General features: G+C 39.1%; 1 protein-coding gene across 4 annotated transcripts in view; it reads left to right on the top strand.

The window, feature by feature from the left end:
* Positions 1-22,462, top strand: part of mast2 (microtubule associated serine/threonine kinase 2) — a 172,527-nt gene that overhangs the window by 16,851 nt on the left and 133,214 nt on the right. For 3 of the 4 annotated variants that reach the window (XM_026147105.2, XM_026147104.2, XM_026147102.2), the window contains exons 2-3: positions 6,322-6,472; positions 8,186-8,373. In XM_026147105.2, coding sequence (XP_026002890.2) covers positions 6,322-6,472; positions 8,186-8,373 — 339 coding nt within the window. The remainder of the gene's footprint in view (positions 1-6,321; positions 6,473-8,185; positions 8,374-22,462) is intronic. The other variant, XM_026147103.2, reaches the window with a different exon arrangement.

The raw sequence follows: 22,462 nt of genomic DNA, 5'->3' as shown, positions 1-22,462 counted from the left end.
CGTTGCAGATACTTTGGCCAAATACTGGTGATATAAATGAAGCAACTCAACCCGTGTGAAGTATTTTCGGCTGGGCGTTCTGTACCTGAAGTTGTGTGTTTTGACCAACGCGTGAAACCAGATATTTAAAGAAAGTTAATAAATGGCTGCTACTATCTTAATGAGTCTTTATTATACGGCGTTTCCACAGAGAAAAGCCTGTTCTGACGTTTGGCTTTGTGGTTTATTTTGAGCACTTGACGTCTCTTTTTGCTTCTCATTCATAAACTCTCTCCATGCTCTTTCACATGATTCTTGCTTAGGTGGTAGAAGAAGTTTGTTGTGTCTGTGACTGTGGTGGGGAGCTGTTTACTGCAAATTTTAAAAGTACAGTTTTCTGCTCCGTGTCAGACTTTTCAGAACCGAACAATGTCCACGCTACAGAGGTAGCCGCTCGTTGAGGAATGAGCTCGTCCATTTGTTTTGACTGGTTGCTCTGCGGTGCCGTGGCAACTGTTGCAAACCGTCATCAAAAGCAATGAAAAATGTTGCAGTGAACGGTGTGGTACTGAGATCACCTGACACAAAATGTGAATGGGGGTTGAAATGTTTGTTAAGTGATGCTCGTTCACAGTGGATGAAGATTTACTCCTCGCTTAACCATATATCTTCCTGGTCCTAAATATGAACACTGGCATCATTCAAAGTCACTCCAAAAATGTAAAATCTTTCAAGTATTTTACCAGACCACCTCTTTGTTATGAAATAAAGATCTAAGCACATAAAAGCAGAGTTAAAAAAAAAGAAATTTAAATCTTTTAGTTTTTAACATGTCGTATGTAACATTATACTAAAAATTAGAGATACCCAAAAATCTAAAGTGAGCTTGTTGACCATTAAACTAGACTTAAAAAAGCCATTCATATAACATCAGTTATTTGAATCTTCTTGTATTTTCTGCCTACATGTATGTGCCACATGTCTATAGTAAACGTGATCTTCTATTGGCAAGGAAAGCTTAACAACTAAAAATGAAGGGAATAATAGAAAAAACTTGCTGGCCTGTTAAATCCTGTTTGACTGTTGACTGCAGCGCACTTGTACTTCTGCTGTGGTGAGCCTGAACACCCACAAATGTTGGATGCTATGGCAGTTTCCCCACTAAACAAAACATTAACAGCTAGAAACGTGCTGTTTAACCCTTCACTCTGCACGCTGCTCTGTGCTGTGTTCTTGCATCGGCAGCATTTCACTTGCAAGTGCTTGTGGTAATTTTGCAGCATTTCCTTAGTTCATTGAACAGTTAAGGCACCCTGATCATGTTTTGGATCTGTCGGTGTCTTTTGCTGTCAGAGAAGTCATGTAAAAGATTGCATCATTATTCATGTTATTAGTAATAATAATAATCTATATTTTCATGTATTTGTTTATGTTTTGCTGTGTGGGTGTAAGATTCAGTGAAGTCACAAGGCTGCGGTTGAGCTGCTCCACTGGGGACAGTTCCACTTACTTAACTCGTGTGATGCACGCACCACTGTAACAAGTTTTTTTTTCTCTCTCTAAATGATAGAGGGATCATCATCCGCGAGCTAAGCTGGGAGCTTGTTTTCAGGCCCACTTGATGACAGATGTGATGGATTGTGGTCTGGTGTATGTTACATTAAAGTGTGGCTTAGAGCTCTGTGGGACATGACAAAAGATTAATGTCGACCCAAATGCAGTGAAGCAGGAGCATGAGTTTGGAGGGAGCTGTGAGCTGGAGAAGGAAGAGAGAAGAGAGGAAAGGAGAAGAAGGTTGTGAAAAACTGGTTTTACTTCCTTCTTATGGTTATGGGTCTATTGTTTGTTGAATTACGTTAGGATTTGTTATTCTTAATTGGTTTTAAACTTTTTAAAATCTCTTTCTGAAAGCTTTTCTGAGTGTTCATGTGTGTTTTAACCTTCTTTGTGGTGTAAACATATATTAATTTGGTGCTTTTTAAGAACTAAACTCTAATACCATACACATCACTGGATTTCAAAGGTCTCAAGAGGCAACAGTGGCCCTCTCCTTATCTTCTTTGGTTCTTACTCCCAAACTGTTATCCTGAAATACAAGTTACCATGTACCTATGCAGAACTGTACATTAAGCTTTAAAAAAGGGCCTCATTTATCACAGATGGGTGCTTTGAATTCTGAATAGAAGTTCTCAAAACAAAAATACAAAAATAGTCTTTTTATAGCAGATACCATTAGAATACCAAAATCAGTTTCTTACGTAATTTTGTCAAGTGAGTAAATGTTCCTGTCCTCCAACCTTCTGTCCCTACCAGCTGACTAATAGGTAATGTCACTTAAGCCCTTTTTTTTGTTGCTGTCGTTTTCATATTTCATACATTCATTCATAAACTTGCTGAATGTACTTACAGAGCTGTGTTACATGCATAATGCACCATTGGTAGTGACCACTGCAGAATGCTTTGTTCATCAACGTTTTGTGTTCAAAGAGGAACAGGTGGCAAAGTCAACGACATGCCAAAAACTCCATGTCCTGGAGTGGCTACTGGAGTCTGGCTCCAAAAAGTCAATCCCTATAGACACCTATGTTAAAATGTAAAAACCTTACAGCAGTAAAAACATGTTTACAGCATGAAACAAGCAAACAAAAAAGCTTTGGGTTCTATGGATACCTTTGTCCTTTGTAACAGCTTCACAGTCAGTCCATTTATACAGTATCTGTTAACTTGTTCATCCAGACTTTGTTAAGGCTTGAAGGTAGAGGTGTGGCTGATTTGATTGACAGCTCCATTCTAGGTCTCACCTTCAGTGTTTCAAGTCACTGAATTGGCACACTTGAACTGTCCGTGCCTTTGGTGCATTTTTATTGGAATTAAGTGTCAAATAATACACAGACTGGCCAAGAAATTTTAGCATGTTATTAATCATTTTCTTGATGCTAGTTAGCACTGATGTGCATTTCTGAACCTGTACAGTTTGTGGATGTAGCACCAAGCTAACTTTGCACCCCACCATCAGGAGTAGCATCACTGTAAATAATACGTCCTCTTGTCCCGTAACTGATTTCCCTTTGCAAACAAAACTTTCCTTTGTTGCAGCAGGTAGAACTAATCGGCTCCATTAATACCTGGATACCCATCACAATTGGAAATGTATCTAGCTCTCATCTGTGTTTACTTCCCAGTGACAGATGTACAGTATGTGTTTATATCAGCAGTCTTGTAAAGCTGACTCTGTGACAGTGTGTGTGTGATGGATCACAGCTGATGCTTCTCTCTCTCTCACACACACACACACACACACACACACACACACACACACACACACACCTCTTTCCTCTTTGCTGTCTTCTATGTTAATCCATTTCATTTTAGTCTCTACAAAAAGCTTGGATCAGCAGATTACTTGTAATCACAGCTTCCTTAGCAGATTGCGTTCTGTCTGCCACCTGCTGGTTGCAGTTGGAGTTGCAGCAAGTTGAATGAGGGCGACAATCAATTTAAATGTATTCAGCCAGTGCTGCAGTGCTCTGCGTGTCTTGCGGGGAAGAAAAATCTGTGTAATCACTGACTTTCCTTCCCCACAAGACATCCTGTCATTAGTTGCACAGATGTGGCTGTAGCAACTGAAGGTGTCCATCAACAGTGGTGCAATGATACACAGTAATCAGTCTGACATTGGCCAGGGAGAGTTGTGCTCTCATTGCAAGCAGAAACAAGGCACTGCGATTATACTGTTAGTTTTTGTTTTTCTTTGTCCACTTCAGAATCAATATTCTGTATCTGCTGCTTCTTTCTTCTAGTTGTACTTCATTTATCTCTCTACAAAACCTATGAGATTTAGAAACATGAAAATTCATGACATGCTTCTTAACTGTAAAACAAATAAGTAAATAAAATAAGAGACACTTTAAGTGGCGAGAGAGAGAAAGTGCAAGAGAAAGGAATAATCACTTGGTTGCAGTCAGGTTATGCATCCATGTCACAGACTGTATTTAAAAGACGGACAGGGATGTCACCCCCTGGTATGGGACTTGAAGAATCAGCATTAGTATTTAAGCCATTGCTGTGTCCTTGTATTGTGCAGAGATACAAATACTGATAACAGATGCTATAATTTCACCCAGAAGTCTGCATATTGACATGTTGAATGAATTAAAATGAAGCAGGCTGACTCCTGCTTGCCAGAAATGTGTAGCGGTTCATGCATGCATTTATGTGCTGTATTTTCAAGTGTCCCAGTCATTGTTGCCTGTGGGTAACTTGTATTTCTTTTGTGTGATTCTTGCCAACAGCACCGCATGAAAATATGCTGTTTACCTCTTATATGTTGTCGACCTGTTGTGACAGCTCTTCTAAGCTCTTCTTATAATCTCACACTGTATTCAAACAGGCAGAAAAGTTATTAAAGTAGCTTGCATTGGGAGACTTTGGATAAATGCACATTTAAGAACTACGTCTGAAATATTTTTTTTTTCAGAAAAGTCTTCAGTGTCTCATCCTCAATGAATTCTGGCCTTCATAGAAATGGCGGAAGTGTGAAAGTGTTTTGTGACTGAGTATAATGTGTGATTCTAGCTGAGTGGCGGCTGATGTGAAGCAACACGCGCATAAGGTTTACATATTAATACTGCATGGAAGTACTGAATATTCATCTTCTGCTGTAATTCATTACTGCAGCTTTAAGTATTGGTTACAAGTTGCACATGATTACACTGTATTTAGTGGGTTTGAGGGACGCGGTTGGAGACTAACGGAAGCTTTCACTAAAACTCCTTCATACATGTGGCCGTCTGGGAGCTCGTGTGTACATGTTGCGAGCTGTCCAGATGTTTCTGGAAAAGCCTTGTCAAGCATTGGGCTGCGCGCAACGGAGAGGAGGATATGAGCCCAGTGAGGCCCTGTTTCCATGGCAACAAAAGAGATTTCCAAAATCATGTGAACCTTCTGCTTTTGTGTTTATGTGTGTTGGCTGTACTTGGGGATATCAAGGAAGTCCAGAGGAACCTTCTTTTATTAAACTGACAAACTGAATTAGGCTGTCCACTTGCTCTGCAGCTGCAGAGTTTTGATGGAGAGGCTGTTGTGGCTGTAAGTGTTAATGACACAGCAAGCATGTCTTGTACTGTCTGTCAGTTGAATAGCATGGGAAACAGTACTGTGTGTGTGTGTGTGTGTGTGTGTGTGTGTGTGTGTGTGTGTGTGTGTGTGTCTGATGTGGTAGTTTGAGAAGTAGATTTGGTGCTAGTGGATGCTTTGCTTTAATTTTGGCTGTAAGCCTGCATTCATGGGGATTTTTCCTGCACTATTGTGAGTTTAAGTTACACAAAACATTTATTTTTGAATTTTTTATTCCTATATATGTATGTATATATATATATATATATATATATATATATATATATATATATATATATATATATATATATATATATATATATATATATATATATATATATATATATATATATATATATATATATATATATATAAACCCTCAACTGTAACTTCTAAAACTTTGTCAATAACTAGAAAGTGTAGATGAGCATCAAATCAAGTAATGTGTGTCCCTTTGTTTTGTGTGTCAAATAAATAAAAATGTGGTTAGGCTGAAACTGCTATTCAAACATCTGCAGTGTTGTCACCCAAATAGCATCTTCTTCCTCAGTGATGTCTATGTAGAACTGTTATTACCTAGAGATTACATGCTAGTCTAGTGAAACTGTAATGTTTAAAGACTATTGAGTAAAGTGGAAATTCATCACAGTCAGGTATGCTGAAGAAGATAAACTGAGGTATGACCTGCAACCAAGATTTTGAAGAATTCTTTCACCTATAGACTCTACCCTGCTATCTTTTACTGCTTATTTAATCTACATAATCTCTTTAGCCACAACATTAAAACTACCAGTAGGTAGTCTGATTATGTTGCTATAGTAGCATCTGTAAGGGGATGGGATGTAGATACCACATATCACCTGATACCAGGTACACCTACAGAGGTGTGGTTAAGCCCACATCGCAACTGCTCAGAGCGGTTTTGGCATTAGCAAGGGGGATCGGCAAATGTATATATGTTTTTTCTTTCCTCTTGCGAACCAGCTGAAACTTTAGATTTTCGACCTTGGTGGCTGTAAAGGATATCAAGGAAACATGGGGAAAAAAAAGATGAATCATGTGTCTTACTTTAAGCTTTGTGACTCTACTTTTATGGCAGAGATGACATCTGATTCTGCTGAGTTTGTGTGCTGCTTTGACCAGAGGTTATTTGAGAGCAGTATGACCCAACACATGTGAGCAAAGTCTAATGTTTCTTGTTCTTCTTTCCTCCTCATCTCTTTCCAGAAGGAGTTTGCAGCTCCTCCTCCTCTGCTCTTCCGGAAGCTGAGTAATCCTGACCTATCACCCGCAGCAACTGCTGCTACCAAATCCAAACTTCACCGACAGCTGAGCCAGGATGAGAGTCGGGCCCGACGTAGCAGCATGGCCATGACTGGTATTGAACACGTATACACATCTGCATATCTGAAAACAGGACAAAATCCCTTGACCAAGATGTCCATGTAGATGATGATGTCTATGTAGGATTAGTTTTTAGGTTAGGAAAATATAGAAATGTGTAAATAATAAACTAGGTGTGCATTTATTTATCAAAACATGAAGTTTATAATATTTAAAAGAAATATGAATTTATGTTTATGGCGTTACTCTCTAATATGAACATTTTTTATTTGCAAATATTACTTTTTATATATTGAGCTTTTGTTTGTAACCAGAAGCTCTAAGTCTAGTTAAATGTGGCCCCGCCCACACTTTAGCTGTGCCAGGCTCCTGTGTTATCTATGAAAATTCCACCTCACATTTACATCCACATTTTACCAAAGAGAGGTCATGTGGTGACAATCCCCCTCCACCGAGGAGATCATGTTTTTGGTAATGTTTACTTGCGTATGTGTCACTATTCTGTCTTTTAACACGACAGGTCAAAAGGTTTTGATAAATTCTGATAAAATGTCATGGGGGCGTAGAATGGCCTCATGATATTGTTCCACCGAAATTTGGCTTATGACCACCAAGGTCTTCAAGGAGTTAAAATATCATGTCAGATCTGACCTTTGACCTGGGGGCAATAGATTGATCTAAAGGTCAAAGTGATGAGGTTTGAGATTAGGGCTGCCACGATTAGTCGACTAGTCACGATTACGTCGACTATCAAAATCGTCGACGACTGATTTAATAGTCGACGCGTCGTTTGAAGCTTTGTAAGATCCCAAAAGATGCAGGAATGAGTAGCAGGATTTAAGAGTGTAATAACGGACTGAAACAGAAGATGGCAGCACTGCATGTACAACGATGCCAGCTGCCGTTAAACCCCGAAGAAGAAGCTGTGTCCCAGAATTCATAGCGCGGCCCTGCTCAGTTTCCAACAATGGCGGCAGCTAGTTAGTTTTAATGTTACTCTTATTATTCTTTCTGGGTCACAAAATACACGTTTAACATATTTTTAGGCGAGAATGTAGCTGTGGAAACCTCAAATATCTGCTCAGTTTATCAAGACACCGCATATTTTCAAAAGCGCTCCGACGTTTTCGGAGACGTCTGTTACCCACTAGCTCGATAGCTAGCCGGGGGCAAGGTCACTAGAGCTGTGAGAACACCGGACTCCCTGCAAATCGTTTTCAAACCCACCACCGTCTTTCGCTACTCAGGTTAAACATGATATATGAGTCACTTAGATAACTTTAAAATGTTATTGTTTGGCTTTTTTAGTATTTTATTTGTTCCTGAGTAAATCGGTTTGGCTGAGATTAAAGTTATAGTTTTTACACAGCTGAATAAACGTCAAGCAGACAGCTGATTATCAGAAGTGTGAGATGCTCCAGAATTTACTCCGGTGTCCTGTTATATTTTAGATAGCAAGGAGTTTATTAAACTTCACCGAAACAATCTGCAAATTTCATTAAAATTTAATAAACTATCATCTTTTCTTTATTTTTAGTTAGCACATACCTTAAACACTTAAAGCTGTAAGCTAATGCTAGTTATATAAGAGCAGATGCTGCTGGTGCAATAAGCTGTACGTTTTACGTCCAATGGATCTGATTAGTCGACTAATCACAAAAATAATCGGTGACTAGTCGACTATCAAAATAATCGTTTGTGGCAGCCCTATTTGAGATGTATTTCCTCTTTGCCCCCACCTCCCCAGGTAAACAGCTGCTGCCTTTGTCCAGCAGTCTGCATGCTGGAGTTAGTCAGCTGGCTTGTCAAGGCAACTCTGGGACTTTTGGAGCACCTGGGGCTATTGGGGGAGCATCTGCAGGAGGAGAGGCCAACAACCTGGTCCGTATGAGGAACCAGGCTCTGGGGCAGTCTGCCCCTTCTCTCACCGGACTGGTCAGTATCAAAGAAAAAAATTGCGCATATGTTGAAAGGGAATCTACAAAACAAATCACACTTACAGTTATTTACACTCAGATTAAGTCTTGAAGAAGTAATCAGGAGATAATTGTGATTCTTCCAAATGTTCTCTGTGCCATCCTAGATATCAGCCAAGCCCAGTATTGCTTTTTCAGATTACTTTCAGATTACATCACATGCAAAATTATTGGACAAATGGTTCATATATATAGAGTCCTACAATTAGCATGTAATGTGCAACCTTATGGCTGGGGTGTAAAAACAAGATTTTTAAATGTATTTGTGGTCTTAGGAAAATGAATGTAGTCTAAACGTAGTGTGCAAAGCCTGCAGAGTCGCTGTGAGACAGTCCATCGCAATATAGATTTTGTGTGTTAGACTGAAACTGTGCCAGCTGACTGCAGGGAGGTAGACTGAGGATGACTCAGGCTTTTGTGTTTATGTGTGTGTGCGCGGTGTGCGTGCCACCAGCTCCACACACAGACACTTCCCATTCACAGAAAGGGCTGCACACTGCTGAGACAGAAATGAGAGAGAGAGGATTTTTCATGTGATGTGTATATTTGTATCTGCATTTATGTGTTTGTTTGGTTAACATGCAGCACAGTGCTGACATCATAGAGCTGTAGTATGAATGAATTATGTGTAAATGCCGGTTCCTGACATGTCTGATGCTGATTTTTGTGTTCCTTTGCTCTACTGTGACCCCTGTTGGTTAAGGGAGGGATTGAAGGACTCAAAGGGGTTTTCTGTCCTCTGCTTTATTATTTATCCAAAACATCTTCAGATATGTTGAAATCATAATTTGTGAACCTCTCTCAAAATCTTTAGCGTTTTCTGAATGAACCCTGACTTTCTGTTCCTTCATGAAATGGCTATCGTCTCTCTGTGTTTGCCATGCTTTAGAAGTGTGTATTGACTACATTAGTAATTTACACAGTACCTTCCATTATTAATTTAAATTGTAATTTATTATTCATCTCCAGCCTTCTTCTCTGTGCACATAATGATTACACATGCAGTGAATCTATCTCATGCACAGGGAAGCACGTGAAAATGACGAGAAGCTTAACAGACTGCAGATGAATGCTACCAACAGATGGCAGTGTTTAATAGGTAGAACTTCAGCATGCCATTAATCTGATACTGAATCCACGTTGTTGTGCCAGGTGTGTGGACAGTGCATTTATAAAATCTGTAGTGAGTGTGGAGAAAAATACATTAATCTAAAATGAATCATGTCATCAGTTTACTTTTGCCGCTTTGGATATCTTCATAATTAGCCTTTCACTCTGAAAGTCTCTGAGAGGAACTGGTCAGTGCAGCCAGAAGCACATTGTACCATGGATTCAAAATGGAAAATACAATGTGCAGAGTTATTCTAGTTCAGCAAATAATCCCAGGTGGTTATTTCTCAAGGGTAGGTTTATTAAAGTATTCTTGGCAGACTTTCTGACTTCTATCGCACTCACTTTCCTTGCATCTCTTATTAAACCAAGCTTCACACACATTATATTTTAGTCCAGTGTGACTCATCAGACTGACAGCTGTTAGCTTTTATAGTTGTATTTCATAGTTAGTCTATAGTCATAGGATTAGGAATAGGACAACCAGTCCTGCCATGTTTTATTTATGATTTATACTTCCCTTAAGTCTTTGGACTTTTAGTTAGGACTTTTAAAGGCAGCTATGTAATCAAGTGTAACACCTCAGCTTTAATTTCTAGGTTAAAAAGACTTGGGTTGTCACGTGAGTCCCTTCTGAGTGTTCCAGTTTCCTCCAGCAGTCCAAAGACATATATGAAAGGTTACCTGGTGATAAATTGGTAGTAAGATGTGGTTGTGGGTATGCATTGTTTTCCATGGAAATTATAAGCAAATGTAACACATGACTGCTTAACACTTCAACAATAAAGTAACTTAACCTCGTAGTTCTTCCGGAGCCTGCACAATATTGTCAGGCGAACCAGTTGTGGTGTTTGTGGTGAACCAGTCTTAGTGTTTCCACCTTTAGTGGCAACAGTTTTCTTGCATATTTTACATAAACAATGTTTATGCGAGTCACATAACAATCCATATGAACGTCCAGGGCCTTTTCTAGAAGAACATTGTGCTGTAACCAGATGGTCAGCTTGCACATCCCTAGTATTATTGCTTTTGTCAGGAAATGGCCCAAAGTGAAAAATGCACCTACCAAGTTGAAACTCAACACTTTAACATGTATCTTGTTACATATTTATCTTAGAAGCAGGGTGGATATTCTCTGCAAGACATACATGAATGCAAATAATTAAGATGGGAAATAAACAAAGCGGTGTTTCAGCATGCAGCACACAGGCCGCACACCTGCTGTCTGCAGACGTCGGGGCTTGGCCTAAAGGGAGCTTTACCATGCTGCTGTGTTAGAGCTGCTAGGGAACAGGCTGAGGCAGCTGCATCTTAAATATACATGAGGACATGTTGAGTAATCGCTGTACTCGTACCGTATCTCCTCTGTTGTGACTAATGGGGACAGTGACGTAGACGGCTGGTGAAGTGGCATGCCAAACTTTGACATCAAAGATGACTAAGAAAAAACCTCAAAAAACTACATCATGTTGTTTCAAGAAAATTTGCACTAAAGATATTTTTGACAATATAAAAGCCCTGCATCAACCAAACAATGTTTTATTGATAATTGCAGCTTGCAGGCAGCAGCATTTATAAGTAAATGAAGGGCATCCATTCTTCTTTTCTAATGAGTTACTGTCATTGAATATACACTACTTAATTTGAAGCGTGAATCCTTTGAAACAAGGTGCCAGAAGCAGTAGGATTGCAGTGCAATAGTAGTGATACAGGATAATATCTCTACTGCCCTGACAATGTGCTGTACAGAATACACAGTCTAGGCAGTGAGCTAAATACTTGCTTTATAAAACACACGAGACAGGGGCCAAGGTTGAGGTTGTTTACTGGACCTCTTTTGTGAAACGTAAACAACTGGAACTGAGCTAGGTTTTTGTGTTAGCGACAGTATCTGGTGCTTGTTGGAATGTAAACGCTGATCATCAGTACCCTTCCTGCTCCAGTGGCTGTAAGAATTTCTATCCTAGAGAATATGGGCCAAGTGTAAGAAATAAACACTTTTTCATTTTGCCTTCCAGAAACACTTTTCCTCTAAAGCACAACAGCACCAAGTAAAGTGCTTTGAGACTTATTTAGTCTTCTCTCTCTCTCTCCACACACACACACACACACACACACACACACACACACACACACACACACACACACACACACACACACACACACACACACACACACTCAGGACACAGACATAATGAACACATACACTGTATACAGTATCTATATAGACAGCCATACTGGAGGCACATGCAGTTGTTTCCTTTATCTAAAAGTGGCTCTTATACAGTTTGTGATTTTATTATATAAAAATATTATTTTCAGTTGCTGTGGAGTCTGTCTGCTGTCAATAGCGCCATCTGGTGTCAAGGTAATAATAGGCCACATTAACACTGTTTCACAATAACATTTCCTTAGCGTGACTTTCTGGAGTGTAACACTGCACATCCCAAAAACAAGTCCCAAAATGTACAATACCTACTTTTTTAAACAAGCTTTTTTTATAGAAAGTAAATACATTTTTTACCGCCATTACATACCTGTATTGTAACGGAACTTAAAATGGAAATGGGCTGTATCAAGAGCTCTGTTAGTCTTACTGAGAACTCAATTCATTCATTCATATAGCTTATATAGCTTTATTCTTTTCATTTTGACTAGCTCACATCCCCGGTCATTTTAGAAACAGCAAACATATATGTCTTTGGAATATGGGAAGAAACCCTCCAAAGCACAGGAAGAACATGAGCATAGAAAGAACTGGCTAATTCAAAATACCTTTTTTTTTTTAGTAGAATATACAAATCAAGTTACAGTAATGTACAAAAGTCTTAAGTCTTGATATTTTGCTTCCAAGAAGACAGACATTGCAGTCATTTTTTTAAAAGTGGTCTTGAGCAACAGTACTCTTTCAGTTTTCCTTTGATCATTGGTTACTTTTGCACTCATTTCCAGTCTTTTACCTGACAGTAATAAGAATGTTTTTAAGACACTTGAAACTGATCTATAAATCATTCAAGTGTATAAAACAACACCTAACTCAAGTGATGAATGAGTGCTATGTCTGCATATACAGTGGTCCCTCATTTATCGCGGAGTTACGTTCTAAAATTAACCTGTGAAGTAGCCAGCTTTATATTTTACAATTATTATAGATGTTCCAAGGCTGTAAACCCCGTCACTACACACTTTATACACTTTTCTCAGACAAGCACGAACATTTTCACACTTTCCTCTCTTGTTTAAACACTTTCAAAGTTCAAGCCTTGGTAGAAAAATAGGTCCAGTAATATAGAATGAAACCAAAGATCAAAGCCTGTTATCAGGTCCAGAACATGGGAATAGAGCAGCTGCCAGAGAATAAAACATTAATGAATAAATGGTATGGAAGTAGAGGAAGCAAGAAGAATGATTTGAGTAAAGTTTGACTTATCTGACTCTTTTGTTTCGCTTAATGTGCCTTATAATGGGATGAGCCTTATGGTCCCCAAAATACGGTAACTTCTACCTTCCTTTAGCATGTCCAGAAGTCCTACTTTTTGTGCGATGGTTAGCATCTTGCTCTGACTTTTGGTTGCTACTGCAGGTGTCGTTGACGGTGCAAAACGTTTTGTCGACATTGTTGTGTTTGTTGGGGAGTAAACTTACAAACATACAGTACAGCACTTCAGAGTCACACTGCTAGCGATTGAAGATTTCTGTAAATTTGACAAGATGAACGCATTTTGTATTGGACAGGAGACACGACACAAGATTGATTGACACTGGTCTACAGCCAATCAGGACGCAGACGCAAAAGCTGAACCGCATTATCGCAAGGGACCACTGTAACAGATAACTTGGCAAAGAACCACATTGAAATTCTATCTCCAGGCACGTTGTTACTAGTGCCTAATTCTTGACATGAAATTAACGACAGCAGGCGAACACATCTGAAAGTCATGTCCTTAAGAAGTAGGAAAAAAATCTAGCAAAGACCTGTTTAAAAAACCTGAGAGGTGCATCTGGCCCATCTACTGCGTCTACCAAAGCCTCATCAGAAACGGTCTCAGCGATAGGGTGGCTTTCATTCTTTTCATTCTTCAGGAAGGGAAAAAAGGAAACATCGGTGGAAGCTTTGTCGTGGTTTGGGAATGCATTTGGCCATGTCATGTTGGGATTCTTGTCAAATCAGAAGAAAATACTCTCAGATTTTGATCCACCATGCATGGTTGCCTGGAAAGCATCTGATTAGCAACAGCTATGACACAAGATCCCAAACACACTGGAAATGCATTAAAAGCATACCTGGATAGAAAAACACACAGTTGAGCAGTATCAGTCATAGATTGACCTCCGCAGAAGCAGCCTGGGTGAATGGAACAGCAGGCAGGCAGCGTCTAAAGCAGAGCTTTGGAATGGCCTTCAAGAAGCTTTAGAACTATTTCCTGCTTTATAAATGTTATAAACAATAAATTGCAACACTTTGTCTGCTCAGCTCGACTCTCCAACAAGCGTGGGTGATATGGCCTAACAACTATATGATGGCATTTCAAGGACATTTTCGACTTACACTATTCAAATTAAAATAAAAAGAATACAATTTAAACAGGCGAACTGAAGAGGATTGAAGGAGAACCTAGAGTTTCTTGGGATTTGGGGTTTTTTGGGTTTGTGAAGTCATTTCTTGTAGTTAATTGAGAAGCTGAAGTAGAGTATTTGTAACCAAAGTGTTTGGCTGTCAAATGTGAAGGGCAGAGAGAACGCTGGCAGGGCCAGCCGCCGGCCTGACTTCCCGTCTCACACCTCAGCAAATAAGAGATTCAGCATCTCCAGTGGAGCATGCTGTGATGAGATGAAAAATATTGTGCAGAAGGAAGGATGGGGGAGTGTGGGGTGGGCAGCAGTGTGACAGGCTGACTAAATAAATCAAGCAATAGCGCAATAACAAAACTTGCACAGGGGGTACAGGAGGTGAGCGAAGGTGCTTGGAGATGGATGAATGTGAGATGGAGGTGAAGTAAGGAGCTTTGTGTGGTCTTATGTACCTGCTGTCAGCTCTGTCAGAGGAAGTGCTTCCTATTAAGTTAATAGACTTTTTGCCTGGGATGGGATAGGCTACTGCTACTACTACTACTACTACTACTACTACTAATAATAATAATAATAATAATATTGAAAGGATCTAAAATCCTCCTCAGCATTTTGTTTATGATTAACACTTGGAATTGTGTCACTAATACACTGGAGGCGTGCCTCCTCTTGCTAAATTTTGCTTTTAGTCAGATGTAACCTTGACATAATTACATTAATACTGAGTAAAAAAAAATAAATCAGTATCTTTCCCAGAAATTACCTGAAAAATGCGGCTAATTCCTTTCATTTTGCTTCCTCAAAGTCAAAAAATGCTGTAAAATGACACTTAATTATCTTTTAGACTAGTCTTGAGCATCATGCCTCACCATAGCCTTATTTTATTTGCATTTGTGTGACAGTTTTTCAGCTTTAATTTTCTGCCCCCCTAAATGTTTCTCTTATTTATGTATTGATATTGTTCTTAAGAGTCATTTGTAGATTCACATTTATCTTGTTTTGTTAGCATTTTAACCTTGGTAACATCCATCAATGTCCAGAACTCCTCCCAGCCCACCTCCTCCAGCTTAGCCAGGGGAACACTGAGGTTCTCCCAGGCTCGTCGAGAGATGCAGTCTCTGTAGCATGTCGTGGGTGTATAGCATGTCTGTAGCATGTCGTGAGTGTATGTCCCACTGGGCCCTCCTCCCAGTGGGACATATGCCTAGAACAATGCCTAGAACATCTAACCCAGGAGGAGACCACCTCAAGCTGCTTCTTTCAGAGAAAGCTCATTTCCATCGCTTCTGTCTCCAATCTCATTCTTTCACCATCAAAATAACTGACAATAATAGGCATAATAAAAGCTTCAGGCATAGATTAAGAGAGTTATGGTGTTTTTTCTTTGCTCTGTCTGGTGCCAGATGGCTGCATCACATTTACAATTTACTGGCATAGGGCATTAATTAAAATGTTAACAATTAAATCGAACGACTGGTACATCTGTTTGTTTTTTTTATTTATTTTGTCAGAAATCTGTTTTTATTTGTATCATATGTTTCCCACATTTCTTTGAGAACATCCACTGTTTTGATGTTGGACATTGTTCTGAGGAATGCTCAGTCATAAGCAAACACATTTCCTCTCACTGTTCCTTTTTCATTAGGCAGTTTCTTTTTCTTTGCTCTCACTCTCAGATTAGTTTTCAGCTCATTAGACCAACTTCATTTAGTTCTTGTGTCTCTCTCAAAATGATAAAATGAGACTAGATCTTGGTTATGTTTCTTAACAAATTCTGGTACCTTTTCAGGTAAAGAAAAACACAAACGCATTTTTACCTTCTGATTTCAGATAAGGCATTGTAAAGTACTTCCTCATATTAATCCACAAAGGAATTTGATCCTATAATCAAATAATAATCTTTTTTTTTTTTCATTTCAGCAATTTGCTAAATCTGCAAAAAAAAAAAAAAATTCATTTAACAATTTCAAACGTTTATGAAATTATTATTATTGGTTGAAGTGCATATTTTATGAACAATAATTAATGCGTTTTGTTTTGGGGCGACTGCACCTTCCAGGTAAAAGTCTTTCATTTTTGGACAAACCGAACATAGTTTGAGATTATTTTCTTCACCTTGGAAACTTCTGACTGAGATATTCTAACTGAAAATGTAGTTTTCATTGCCTTCTCACTGGGGTATGTTTGTATGTATAAATGAAGGTTGAGATGCAGGTTGCCAATGAAAGGTTTGCTGGTATGTAGATTTAAAAGGCAGGCAGATGTGGATAATTTTTTACAATAATTTATTGAAATGTGTTTATTTTGTTGTAGCTATGAGGTCAGTTTTAAATTACAGACCGTGATTGGTTCGTTCTTTCACGTTTAGGGTCCTGTTTGTTTTTATATTGTCTTTATTTTAGTATAGCTAATACCACACCTGTAATGTTATGCCTTCTTACACTAAATATATGTTTTTGGCCTGATAACGTGACCTCAGTCGTGTCACTCATTTCTGTTAGCTAGCAAAGCAGCTTGCTAGCTAACAAGTAGGCATAGTAGATTTGAACGATTACTAGTCAAACAGTAACCGTGAATATGAATGCCAACTTCAAATGAGTGACTTGTTTAAATTCCACAGTTTTATTCAAAGATCACTATGTCCTGATTTAGATGGTAATCAGCTATTGTTAAACTATTGTTATAAAAACTCAAGAGTAGCTGCTGATGGGCAGTTTTCGTTTTTGTTTTCTGCTATAACGCTCTCTCCTCCTCACTGGCCCCAGAGCAAATGTCAGCATGAGGTGAGTTACCAAAACCTAAATTCTAATTTAACTTCAAGTCATTTTAAATCCATTTATTTTCTCCAAATAAATTCCAACTCTGTTAATTTTGCATAAAACCTGCTAAAAAGTGCTGTTTTGTGTCTTCTTTAACGCTTAATGCTAAGACCATTAGTAGGTTGTGTGAGCATGTATGTTAAACTACCAACCATGTTTGATTGAGCTACATGGAAAGTGCCGTGGTTGAATTATTGATAGCCTAATGGCTTTTATGGAAACCCGCTTTACTTAGTTTTATTAACTCACCCTCCACCTTTTTATGCTTTGTAAGCACGCATGCACTAAAGCACCCCCCCCCCCCCCCCCCACACACACACACACACACACACACACACACGCACACACACACACACGCCAATGAATAGTTATTAATTAGGGGAGTGAGCTATTACCTCTGATGCAGCGGGGCAGGGACATTCTGTGTTATGTAGTTTAATATGTGGTTTTAGGTCTAAGCTGACCCACCTGCCTTATCTAGTCTAAAACCTAATGTCTAACATAAATCACACTAACAGGGTTATAGCACTGCTACCCATCTTTTGTGTTTCCTCATGCTGCCCCTGCTGTTTGTCTTTTCCTTTTATATCCTTATTCTTTTATTCATCCTTCAGCTTCTGTTCAACCTGGTACTTTCCTGTTAGGTCAGCCTGTCTTATAAGTTTTAGTTGCGAACAGTAACAACTCATTTAAAACTTTTACTGCAGACCTGATCTCCATTTCTTTACCGGGAGGCTTGGTGGTGGTGGTGGGGAGAATCATCAGTTTCAGCAGATATGTGATCTCTATCGACCAGATCATTTTAGAAGAAGATCCTATTACGGATTCTTTCTTCCTCCCCTCCCTTTCTATCTCCTTCCAGCTCCTCCTGTGTTTTTTCTCTCCTGCATTATGTTGCTGGATATCCATCACAGTACAATGTATTGATTTGTACTGTAGGCATTAATTATTAGGGGGAAAAAACCCTGTTCCCTGCTCTTTAGGGACTGAGTGCAGCATGAAAAATAACCATAAGTTTAATCACTGATGCTGCTGACAGTTGTTAGGCAGTTTGGTTATTAACAGGCACATTTAATGAAGCTACAGCCACAGCATTAGTCATTTGTGAAGGCTTGATTCTGCATGAAGATGTTTGTTTGCTCTTTTCTTCATTTTGAAATTCAGTTGATTACAGAAAAGCACTTTGATTCCTAGACAACAGGTGCTTTATGACACCATGGTAAAATCCAAACTCCCAGAAAGCCTCAGATCAGCTGAAACACTCAGTTTATTTAAATCCAGGTTGAAGACTCACCTGTTCTCAGCTGCATTTGAATAAAACACCAAATCCACACTTTTAAGCATAAATTTCAAAACGTACATTTTAACTACTGATTTTATCTACTGTTTGTTTTTGGGGTTTTTTTTAATCAATTTTAAATCATGCTTTTTATTTGTTTTTGTTTTTTAATGTCTCTGTAAAGCACTTTGAATCACCTTGTTGTTGAATTGTGCTATATAAATAAACTTGCCATGCCATTGACCAGTTATGTTATTGATTAGTGTCACTGCTCAAAGGGGATTTAGCGTATCAGCAGTGCTACGTGGTTTGACTGGTCTGTCTAGCAGCTTCAGGTTTATTGAGATCCAATCACAAAATAGTTAAAAATAAGAAAAGATTCATGTTTAAAACCAAGCTAAGCATGAGCCAAAGTGTCATTTGGTCCTTCTTAATATACGTAGACTGTTCTTACTTCCTTTCCATCACATGTAACTGCACCACACAAATCCTCTTTAGAGAGATTTCAGAAACACTTATCATGTCTCACCATGAGCTATAATGCTTTCTGAGTCACTCATGCAGCCGGAATCTAAAAGTGTCTGAATACACAAGTAGGCATTTAAATGCCATTTGGAGGGGAATTGCAAGGTTACATCTTCATCTCATAGAGCTCTAAGTTTCATACAATAAGGGGGGCTGGAAGAGAGGATGAAATAATGTCACAGGTGTGGATTTCCCCATCTAACTTTTATTAAAAATAGACTTTAAAGTGACTTAAGTTTGTTTTACTTCACAATGGCTGTATCACATGAAAGAGCTTGGAAGTCAGAGGAAAGAAAAGGTTTTCAGAATTGAAGTTCATAGTGATAATAATATGTGAAGTTAAATGAGGCAACATTAAATGACATATTGTTCTGTTTTTGCTCCATGACTCTGGTCTGGTTTTTTTTTTGGGGGGGGGTTGCGTTTTTTATATGAAATAAAAATAATGATAATATATTTTCAATCTAGCTCATACTGGAAAATTCCACTTAACATCGACTACTCCTTTACCCATCACTTTCTAGCGTAACGTCCAAGGACATCCTGCTTGACTCCTTCAGGACATAGTAACCATTTCTGACAGAAGCATGAGGCAGAATAGAGCTGGTATACATGGAGGAGACAGAAGGATGGAAACGAAACACTTCATTTTGCATGATGAAACTCTTTTAGGCTGAGTGCCAGTACCTCATCTCTGTGCTGTTACAGATAAATTAAAAGTTGTATTTCTTACTGAAAAGAAGAGACTGGGAATCATTCTTGTACGATTCCCAGTCTTGTAAGGCTTCAGGCTTCATTTAAGTACACATTCAGTAGCTTTTAACATAGTTTTTATCAGCAGTAATGTTACTTAGTTGAGGTCTGGGTTCAACTGGAGCAGCCGAGCATCTCAATTCTTTTCTTCTTATAGCCGTTCTATATAAATTCTCTGGTGTGCTCGGGATGTTGCATTACACAATTTTTAACCAAGCTTTAGCTGTTGGACAGATGGTCACACATTTCACTCGAGAATACTTTGGACTACAGAGGAGTTCAGTGACTGAACCATTTAACCTTTGAACTCAGGCCTGCAGTTTGCAGTTTTTCTGAGCATTGCACAGTCTGACCTTGGGGTGAATTCACTGGAGCTGGGCACTTTGTTAACACACTGCTGAATGTTCCAGACCAGAACTACGCCTGAAAAACTGAAGAAGCTTCTCTGATGAGAGGTGAAACGTCTTCAAGAAACTCAAAAAAGTCCAGTTGCTTTTCTGTCCAAGCTCTTGAGATTACAATGACGTGGATGGCTGAGCCCTTCACAGACATATTCTATGGAAGTAGTTTCTCAAAGGGTATACTTTCAAAGTATAACACAGAGTCCTGTGAAAACAAAACTAGTTTATTTGCACTTGGGTGAGAACAGAAGGTCCTAAAAACGCCAGAGGTGGTAAAATCTATTCTTGGGAGCTATGTCCTCTTTCAGAGTGACATGAGAGGGAAACACATTCCAGGCAGTTCAGCAGTGCTGTGCGTTAGATAACTGAGTGTCGGCTAGCATGCCTTTTGGGCTTCAGACATTGATCACGATATATGACGAATAATCTGCATAACAGTTGGGGCTAAATGTCACATTTTTGGGTCCGAAAATGTCAGAAAATCAATGATCAGATTTAGTCTGCTGGCAGTTTGTGTGTTATTTTCCTGTTCACCTCCTTCTCTTTGTCCTGAATGTGCGTACTTAGGTGTTTTAAATCAGCCTTATAACAATAAAGGCGATTTGCACAATGAGAGAGTAAACTTTTAAGCCTTGTCAGCAATTATAATCAGTCAGATTGATGTGGTCTGCTCTTGTCTAGATTTTCATTATAATAGAAAGCCTTGCAGTGCTTGCCAACAGTGGTATGTTAGGTGTAGTCTAGTCATTTACCCCTCACGGTCATCTGGTTTCCTCTCTCACTCTGTCTGCTAATAGCAGACTTTATTCATTTGCCTGGAACTTTTATGTCATTTACAAGCTAAAATGTTTAAAAGAAGTCCGAAAATAAAAACCAGAAACCTCAACTGAGTCTGTGCTTCAGTAACTAGAGGAAACAGACGATTAATTCTCCTTTCACATCGGAAAACATTTACAAGACTACAATAATAATAATGCTTTGGTTACAGCGTGAACATAATAAGTAGCAAAGGTTCAATAAGGAGTTAAAGCATCACCTTAAAGGCACTCAAAATTGTTGAGTGGCATCGTGATCTGTACTGAGATTAGGAGGCAGGGGGAAAAAAGCCTGGAGAGGTGGAAGTATGCACAGGAGAGAAGAGGAAGCAATGTGTGTAAATGTGAGGGAGATGGGTGGAACAATGAAGCTCCAAGGAATAGATGTAATAAAGTTAGCTGAGTTTAAATGTCTGGGGTAAGCCATCCAAAGCAATGGACACTGCGCAAGAGAGGTGAAGACGAGTCCAGGCAGGGTGAGTGGGTGCAGACGAATGTCAGGGCTGATTTGTGATTTAAGGATAGAAGCGAGACTGAAAGGGAAGGTTTAGGACGTCTTAGAAATGAGCAGATCAGAGGGACAGCTCAGGTTGAGCAGTTTGGAGAAAAAGAAAAAGCAGTAATGCTGAGATGGTTTGGACATGGTCAGTGGAGCGAAGTGAATATATCGGACAAAGGGTGTTGGATATGGAGCTGCCTGGCAGGAGGAGGTAGGTAAAGATAACATGCAGTATCATTGGTTTTGTATTTTATCAGAAATGACGTAGGCTTCAGTGTAGCATTATGCTGGATGCTTCCTGCACTTCAATTACATTAACAAATACATTCAAACAATGTCCTGTTCTGTTTGGGATGAGGTAATTCAGTTTTGACAGTATCTTCCATCTCTGATGACGGAGAGGAAATTGAATTGTGTTTCCATCTCAGCTCCCCCTCCCTGCCTGCCTCCTCTGATCTGTTTTTCTTCTACATCTCTCCTTTTTGCTGTGAGGTTGGAAACTCTTCCTGGAATGAAATCCCTGTGTTAGTATTGAATTCTTTCTGTTTACTTGCAGCTTTTCTTTATCTTCCGATTAGAGCTAATGCACAGACTAAAAATGTCACCAACAGATTGATTAAAATATTCCAGTGTAAAAGTATGTGCAAAGAATAATTTAGCTTGTGTGTTGTTTTGTGTTACCTGCAATCTTGTAATCCTCCCTCATATGTCAACCTGCCTCATGTATCATCCTGTCTCTCTGTTATGAACTATTACATGAATTCGGGGCCATGCCAGACTCAAGTCTGCCTCAAACAGTAAAGCAACCCAGGACTTTAGTCCAGTACGACTCAGTAAAGCATCTTTCCTACTTTTACTGGATGTAAATGTAGGTTCCATTAAAGGGGCATGTTTCAATCTGCCAGACGTCTGAATGTCAGTCCTGGTGCTCTTCGAGTTGTACCTATTGCAAGAAATGATTGTGTGTTGTCTTGTTTTCGGACGAGCAGTATTATTGTGCAGAATATGGCTCGAGCCCTACAACTTTCAACAGTACTTCTCTGCAGCCTTTTTTTTTAATATATACAAACTCAAGATGGCAAATAGCCAGCGGTGTGTGCTGAAGGGTTTGGGAAAGATAAACAAGCAGGATTTCATGTGCTTTGATAAAATCTATTAAGAGAGAAGAGTTGTCCATTAATGTGACTGCTTGCATTCTGAAGTGGTACTGAGGGGAAAAGGGTAAATATAAGTTATGTTTTATGGGCAACAAAAGTGATGTCCCATCTGCTGGCACGA

This window comes from Astatotilapia calliptera, chromosome 17, assembly GCF_964374335.1.
Source record: "Astatotilapia calliptera chromosome 17, fAstCal68.1, whole genome shotgun sequence".
NCBI classification, from domain to species: domain Eukaryota; kingdom Metazoa; phylum Chordata; class Actinopteri; order Cichliformes; family Cichlidae; genus Astatotilapia; species Astatotilapia calliptera.
The sequence above is the reverse complement of the archived record's forward strand: the minus strand, read 5'-3'. Positions and strand labels throughout refer to the sequence as shown.